The 8,396-nt window shown below is 54.1% G+C and overlaps 1 protein-coding gene across 1 annotated transcript; it reads right to left on the minus strand.

Moving 5' to 3' along the window:
• Nucleotides 1–7,009: 7,009 nt before the first annotated feature.
• Nucleotides 7,010–8,081, minus strand: S1PR2 (sphingosine-1-phosphate receptor 2). Its single transcript, XM_056867225.1, has one exon. It carries the CDS (start codon nt 8,066–8,068, stop codon nt 7,016–7,018), a length of 1,053 nt encoding a protein of 350 aa, XP_056723203.1. The 5' UTR covers nt 8,069–8,081; the 3' UTR covers nt 7,010–7,015.
• Between the last annotated feature and the right edge of the window lie 315 nt (nt 8,082–8,396).

Here is an 8,396-nt window from a genome sequence, read left to right on the forward strand (position 1 = left end):
AATCCCTCACGTGTAGCGCACAAGGGAGAGGTCTCTGGGACTGAGAGGGTAAGAAGAAGAAGAAGTTGGTTTTTATATGCCGACTTTCTCTACTACTTAAGGGAGACTCAAACCGGCTTACAATCACCTTCCCTTCCCCACCCCACAACAGACACCCTGGGAGGTAGGTGGGGCTGAGAGAGTGTGACTAGCCCAAGGTCACCCAGCTGGCTTCGTGTGTGGGAGAGGGGAGGAGCGGGGGGGGGGCAGAGTTCAAAGGCCAGGTTGAGCCGCTGGGCCGCCAGCTGCTGAACCCGACTCGAGGTGTGCCTTCGAGTTGGCATTCGGGTCCATCCACTCTTGCCCCTACAAATCCGGGAGAACGAGAAACGAGGCAGGCGGCAAGGGAGGGTTTCTCATCCACTGCCAGGCTGACGGGTGTGTCACCGTTCACGGCAGAATGAACTTGGCAGTCACCTGGCAACCGGACCACTCCTTCTTCCCTGCGACAGCTGTTGGGGGAAGCAAAAGCATCAAGCATGCTTTTTTGCCTCGGATATTCCAGCGGGGTTAGAACATAAGAAAAGATCAGACCCAGGCCCATCGAGTCCAGCAGTCTGTTCACACAGGGGCCAACCAGGTGCCTCCAGGAAGCCCCCAAGCAAGACGACTGCAGCAGCATTGTCCTGCCTGCGTTCCACAGAGCCTACTATAATAGGCATGCTCCTCTGATACTGGAGAGAACAGGGATGCATCATAAGAACATAAGGAAAGCCCTACCTGCCTAGTCCTTTTAATTGGAGATGCCGGGGATCGAACCTGGGACCTTCTGCATGCCAAGCGGATGCTCTACCACTGAGCCACAGCCCCTCCCCAGTACAGGTCTGCAGGTTCTCCAAGGCGTTGAGAAGGGTCATTCCTTAACACGCTGCAAATCTGCATGACCTCTGGAGAGCGCGGGCCAAGAACAAACGACGACAGAGGCCAAACTTAGAAGCAAACATTTTAATACATACACATCTCCATTAAAAGGGAGAATTATTATTTTTTTTAAAAAAATACCAAAAAGTTAGTGTTTCCACAGGGAAGGTTCTGCTGCGGTAGGGACGGCAGAAACCAATAGCCCAAGGCCGTACCATTTGGTGTGTGCAAGAGAAAGATCGTTACAGGGGGGCGGTCGGCCCCTGTTCCTACCGTCCGGGGTCCTTCCACGATCCCGCTCGCCCCGAGATCGACTCAAGGCTTTCTAAAGCCATACCGGCTCTGCATCTACTGGCATGTCCACACCGCAAACTTGTATCATCGGTTTTATCCCAGAGATTCCCCCAACGAATCTCCAGCTGTTGTGGTTTGATGGATTGTGCCGAGAATCCTGCCTCGAGATCTCTCGCCTCCCCTCTCACCGTTACAATCCCTGGGGTTTTCTACGGCAAAGGAAAGACGAAGAGACCTGGACGTCTGTGCGGCAGATATGCCTTCAAGCTCATTCCTGCTTTGCTACATGCGAGAACGAGATCGGAAACGAGATCCGTGCACGTTCAGGAGGCAGCTACCTGCGATCCGGATTTGGGGCTTGCGCTCCCGTTCCGGCCATCTTCCGGAGTCGAAACGTTCCACAGAATCAGAACCGAACCGAATAGATGCTGGTTCCAAAATTGTCACCAGATACGGTGGGGGAAGAATCATTGGCCAGGGGAGGGGGGCCTGGGTGCAGACAGGACATCTATGCCAAGGAAGACATGGAAAATGACAAATGGGCATTTTACCAAGGTGCATCTTCACTCACTCCCGCATGTATACACACACAGGGACACACTTCATTGCTATAAGAAGCAGCACAAGCACACACATCCTTCATAGGATCGGTATTTAAGTTTCTCCACACCCCACAGAAGGGTTGCCAGCTCCGGGTTGAGAAATACGTGGAGATTTTGGGGGTGGAGCCTGAGGAGGGCAGGGTTTGGGGAGGGACTTCAATGCCATAGAGTCATAGAATCATAGAAAGATAGAGGTGGAAGGCACCATCAGGGCCATCTAGTCCAACCCCCTGCACAATGAAGGAAACTCACAACTACCTCCCCCACACCCCCCCAATGACCAGAACAGTCCAATTGCCAAAGCAGCCATTTTCTCCAGGGGGAAGTGATCTCTATGGGCTGGAGGTCAGTTGTATCAGTGGGAGATCTCCGGCTACCACCTGGAGGTTGGCAACCCTACCCCACAGCGTGATTCGGCTTGGCCCCCAAAAGACATTCACAAGTACGTATTTTTCCCTTTCATAGTTTTGCTTGGCTGCTTGCGCCGATCTGCAAAAGGGTAGCCAATGCCTCCTGGGGACACATTCTCCCTCCCTAGCTTACAAGCATGTCCATCTTACCCACCCCTCTGTACTTAGACTCATAGAATCACGGAGTTCGAAGGGACCACCAGGGTCATCTAGTCCAACCCCCTGCACAATGCAGGAAATTCCGAACTACCTCCCCCCCACACCCCCAGTGACCCCTACTCCATGCCCAGAAGATGGCCAAGATGCCCTCCCTCTCATCATCTGCCTAAGGTTATAGAATCAGCATTGCTGACAGATGGCCATCTAGCTTTACGGGGTGCACTCAGTATATAATGCAGACTTCAACTATATACTTCTTTGGCAAGGCAAGCTGAGTACAGGCTGGATTTTGGACTAGCATTTCAGAGTTTCTGGCAGTCAGGCTCCTTATCAGGGTTCCCCAATGTGGTACCCATGGGCACCATAGCCCCCACTGACCCCTTTCCTGGTGCCAAGTGTTTTTTAAAAGGGGGGGGTCAGGTGGGGCTTTGGTCCAGCAGGGCTTGACTTAGCAGTGAGGAAAGGCTGGTTGCTTGCAGCGTTCTCTTTTGCCTGAGCCGAGAAACGGATCTCAATCCAAGGTATTAATATCCCAGTTCACACGTTCTAGAACTGAAAAAGACTCCAGAGCTGAGCGCCAGCCTAAGTCGAATGCTGGATAGTTTTTCAGCAATGCATTTTATGATCGACACTGCCCGGGGGGGGGGGCACTTTCTGACCTGCACGCAACTGAACGTTGTATATGCACAGCTCCCAATCCTACTCCATGTGCAACCGTTGCAGCTCATGGGATCTTGCTTAGAACCCACAGAGCTGATAACCATGTTGTTTCCATCTTAATTCCCAGCCCCCGCGTTGATCCCCAGCTAAAGGTAAAGGTAGTCCCCTGTGCAAGCAGTGGCTCATTCCTGACCCATGGGGGGACATCACATCACAATGTTTACTAGGTAGACTATTGCCACTTATGCAGGGTCGGTTTTGATGCTTGCTCAAAGCTGCTTTTTTAAATCCGCCCTTTAAAATGACTATTCACGATCCCGATGCAAGAGGAGAAAGTCAAACAAATTCCACCCCCCCACTCGCCTGCTCCTTTGTTCCTTCGCTTGCATAGCCATTAGCAATGGTCGCTTGCATAGCTAAGCCGTGGCTGTGATTTTTCATGGTTCCTTCAGTAAATGCTTCGATGTGGGGGCGGAGCAAATACAAAAGGTCGTGTTAAAGGGGATCTTAAGAAATGCGAAGCAGGTATGCGCTGGCTTCGCAGTGACGGCTGGAATGACGGTTCAGCGTGAAGAAAACCCAAAAAATATGTGGGGCACTTCAGCCTGGAACGCACTGCTAATTACCAAGCATAAATGGCCTATGTTTACGGGATGGTTTGCCAGTGCCTTTCCCAGTCATCTTCCCATTACCCCCAGCAAGCTGGGTACTCACTTTACCGACCTCGGAAGGATGGAAGGCTGAGTCGACCTCGAGCCGGCTGCCTGAAACCGACTTCCGCCGGGATCGAACTCAGGTCGTGAGCAGAGCTTGGACTGCAGCACTGCAGCTGACCACAAGCAGAGAACTGCTCTAAAATTCCTGTGGATATTCAGGTTCCTGCAGAATGTTGTCGGTGTGTGTGTGTGAAGTGAGCGAGGAGGACGAAGATGGGTTATTTAAAGTAATTACCCGCCTCCTCCAGCCCTGGGCCTCATCCTCCGTGCCCTAGGAGGGGACGTTATTCCCACGCCTGCATCTCATTCCCATTCATAAAAACATCCCCCATGTACCTTCCCACAGCATGTCCCTGCACATCGCGAGGGGTGAATCATGCTTTTAGCAGCAGCCCTAATGCCGGCGGGAAGCACACCCACTCCTGGCGTTTTCCTTGAAGGAATCATTCCTCCTGGCACACAAACACACACACAAAGAAGAAGAAGGAGAAGAAGAAGAAGAGGAGTTGGTTTTTATATGCCGACTTTCTCTACCACTTAAAGGAGACTCAAGCCGGCTTACAATCCACTTCCCTTCCCCTCCCACACCCTGGGAGGTAGGTGGGGCTGGGAGAGCTCTTAAGAGAACTGTAACTAGCCCAAGGTCACCCAGCTGGCTGAATGTTTAGGAGTGGGGAATCCAACCCGGTTCACCAGATTAGCCTCTGCCGCTCACGTGGAGGAGTGGGGAATCGAACCTGGCTCTCCAGATCAGAGTCCACCGCTCCAAACCACCGCTCTTAACCACTACACCGCGCTGGCTCTCCCTTAGGGATGCTCTCAGCCCGGCCCCCCCCTCCCCAAACCCACAACGAGCCCGTGTTCCCACACCGCAGAAGGAACCCTTTGACTGAACGGGGTTGGAAATTAAAGGACTTTTATGGCAGACTGGAATTTCAGGTTGGGATGGGGGTGGCGGAGAAAGCATCCTAAGGGAAAGTGCCTGTGCGTACAACCCTATCCTCCACCCCCGCTCCACCCCCACCCCCCAAGACACATGCTCAGGGCTGAAGGAGAGAGAGGGTTATTCTGGTGCAAGAGGCATCTTGCAGAACGGTTCTTTCAAGGTGCGCGCACGGTTCTTAGCCCACAGAGTCGAAACCCGCTGCCAAATGCCGCAGCAGGCCTGTTTCCCTGTCTAAGACCCGAGCCAGCTAATTTTGCAACAGGGGGTGGGGGGCATGGCAGGGAGGGGAATGAACGGAGGTGGGCCTAGGCTTGCCAACCTCCAGGTGGGGCCTGGCGATCTCCCAGAATCACAACTGACCTCCAGACTACAGGGATCAGATCCCCTGGAGGAAACGGCACCTTTGGAGGGTGTGGCGTTATATCCTCCTGAGGTCTGCCCCCTTCTCAAACCCCGCCCCCCCGGAGGCTCCACCCCCAAATCTCCAGGGAGCTCCCAACCCAGACTTGGCAACCCTGGGTGGGCCAGAGTCCAACTCCTGTCCCCAAAGGGCACTGCTAGCAAATCTTTTCTCAAGGTTTGGGCAACTCAGCTCAGAGACTAGATTTTGCTTTTAAGAATAGGCTAGATGGCCATCTGTCAGCAATGCTGATTCTGTGACCTTAGGCAGATGATGAGAGGGAGGGCATCTTGGCCATCTTCTGGTCACTAAGTGTGGGGGGAAGGTAGTTGTGAATTTCCTGCATTGTGCAGGGGGTTGGACTTGATGACCCTGGTGGTCCCTTCCAACTCAATGATTCTATGCTTTGTAGCCCCCACTGGCCAACCCCCAAATCTAGCCCAGGGGCATTGAACTCAATTGTTATGAGGGCCGGATATGACATAAATGCCACTTGGTTGGGCTGGGCCAGACTGAGAGGGGCCGCCAGAATAGCCCAGGCGACCCCTCAACTGGTCAGAGCTCAAGCTAAGCAGGGTCTTCCCTGGTTAGTACTTGGATGGAAGACCACCAAGGAAGTCCAGGGCCGCTGTGCAGAGGAAGGCAATGGCAAACCACCTCTGTTTGTCTCTGCCGTGACCCGGATGACCCAGGCTAGCCCAATCTTGTCAGATCTCGGAAGCTAAGCAGGGTCGGCCCTGGTTAGTACTCCAACGGAAAACCATCAAGAAAGTCTAGGGTCACTATGCGAAAGCAGGCTGATGGCAAACCACCTCTGTTCATCTCTAGAACACATGCACACATGAAGCTGCCTTCTACTGAATCAGACCCACGGCCCATCAGAGTCAGTGTCGTCTACTCAGACCGGCAGCGGCTCTCCAGGACTCAGGCGGAGGTCTTTCCCATCACCTACTTGCCTAGTCCCTTTAACTGGAGATGCTGGGGATTAAACCTGAGACCTTCTGCATGCCAAGCAGATACTCTACCACTGAGCCACAGCCCCTCTCCAAAGCTCTCCAGGGTATCAGGCAGAGGTCTTTCCCATCACCTACTTGCCTAGTCCCTTTAACTGGAGATGCTGGGGATTGAACCTGGGACCTTCTGCATGCCAAGCAGATGCTCTACCACTGAGCCACGGCCCCTCTTGCCCTGAAAAACCCTCAAGGGGTCGCCATAAATCGATTGCAACTTGATGGCTGTTAATTGTTATCATCTGTTTTTATTTTTCCATCGCTCGTTTTGAATGCCCAGTAAGTAAAAAATTCATTCTTGATTTCTCATTCTTTCTCTCTATTGACTGGGGGTGTCAGTGTGGTAGTTCGCTTAGGGTGCCCAAAGACCTCGGGCCGGCCCCCGCCCCTTATTTCCTCAAAGCACCACCAGCATGCACCTTAGAACCAGGGCCCAAAGTGCGGACACGGCAGCAGCAAGGAGCCAAGTAGATTGGAACAACTAATTGGTGCTCCCCCGGGGGAAAAAAGGGGAGCGAATGAGTCATAAAGATGGGAACGCGTAAGCCTGCTCTGAGATGCTGGAGGGGAAGAAATGTGGGTGTACAGACAGGTCCGGGCGCCTTTCACAAAGGAGAATCGTACCAAACCAGATGTCAATCGCTCCGTGGCCACCTATTCCCTAGACCCGTCGGACTTTTAACGCGGTCCGACCCGCCCACACTTTTCAAAACAGGAAGTTATAATACTGTACAGGGTCTGGTGGGCAAAACGGACACCTCGCGTGTCCGCAGCCCACGGACCGAGCCGCCAGGACAACGTTTTTACACCCTGTACCGCATCTCTTTTTTGTACCGCTCCCTTAGGGGGGGTCTACCAAAAACCCCTTCTCTCTGGGGGGGTCTCTCCATCCCTGCGATCCCTCTCCTTGTGGTCCCTTCAAACGAAAGTGGAACGCTCCTTCATGAAAGGCGAAGTGGTCAGGTCCTGCTTTTGGGTGCAGCGGTCCAAAGAGCTGGAGCTCCGGAGGGGGATCATGCACCGGTCCGCGGGTTTCCCCTGGCCCATGATCCCCCAACAACACAACACTCGCAGGAACTCTTTCCTCATGTCCTTGCTGCGGAGGGTGTAGATGAGGGGGTTTATCGCGGAGTTGAGGGTGGCGAAGGCAAAGAAATACTTCGCCTGGTAAAGGATTGTGCATGCCTTCCTGGGGCACAAAGCGTCTATCAGGAGGACGATGAAGGCCGGCAGCCAACAAACGATGAAGGCCCCCAGGACGAAGGTCACGGTCCGGAGCAGGGCCATTGTCTGGGAGCCAGCTATCTCGGCGTGGCTGGAGCGGACGATGCGGTATATCCGGACGTAGAGGACCACGATGGACAGAAGGATGAGGGTGAAGACGGTGACCACGAAGAAAATGTAGCGCTTGGAGTAGAGCGGCAGGACGGTGGAGCACTCGTCGAGATTATGCAGGCAGTTCCAGCCGAGGACGGGCATCCCGCCGATGATGGCCGAGATGACCCAGCAGGCCCCGATCAGCAGCACCATCCGGCAGTTCTTGTCGCTGCTGTAGACCTTCACCTTGGTGATGGCCACGTGCCTCTCGATGGCGATGGCCAGCAGGCTGAAGACGGAGGCCGCCAAGGTGGCGAAGGCCGTCCCCTCCCGCACGAACCACTGCAGCGGGGTGAGCAGGAAGGTGGCCGGGCCCGAGAGCACCACGTTGGCGATGAAGGCCGCGCCCGCCAGGAGGTCCGAGAAGGCCAGGTTGCCGATGAAGATGTACATGGCCGAGTGGAACTTCTTGTTCCTCCAGACGGACACCAGCACCAGCAGGTTCTCCAAGATGATGAAGCAGCAGAAGATGACGATGGCGACGGTGACGGGCCCGAGCGAGGGGTCCTTGTCCTTCTCCAGCTTGTCCTTGGTGTAGTTGTAGTGCTCCAAGACCTTGCAGGAGTTGAAGTAGTCCTTGTAGAAGCTCCCCATGGCTTTGACACGCTCCCTCTCCGGTGGACTGGTCACGCTGGCGCTTGCCCGGGAATATCCGTACAAGAGGGCACGGGGCCAGGCTGCAGCCAGGATATGTCCATCGAGAGCGGAAGGGACGAAGAGGCAACTTGGAGAACCCTAGAAGTAGGCACAAAACCAACAGGGTTAGGAGCATAGAAAACTGTCTGGGGAAAGGGGCAACATTAGAAGAGGAAGAGTTGGTTTTTATATGCCGATTTCCTCCACCTTTTAAGGAGAATCAAACCCACTTCCCTTCCTCTCCCCACAACAGCCACCTTGTGAGGTAGGTGGGGCTGAGAGAGTT

The sequence above is a fragment of the Euleptes europaea genome, chromosome 1, assembly GCF_029931775.1.
Source record: "Euleptes europaea isolate rEulEur1 chromosome 1, rEulEur1.hap1, whole genome shotgun sequence".
NCBI lineage: Eukaryota > Metazoa > Chordata > Lepidosauria > Squamata > Sphaerodactylidae > Euleptes > Euleptes europaea.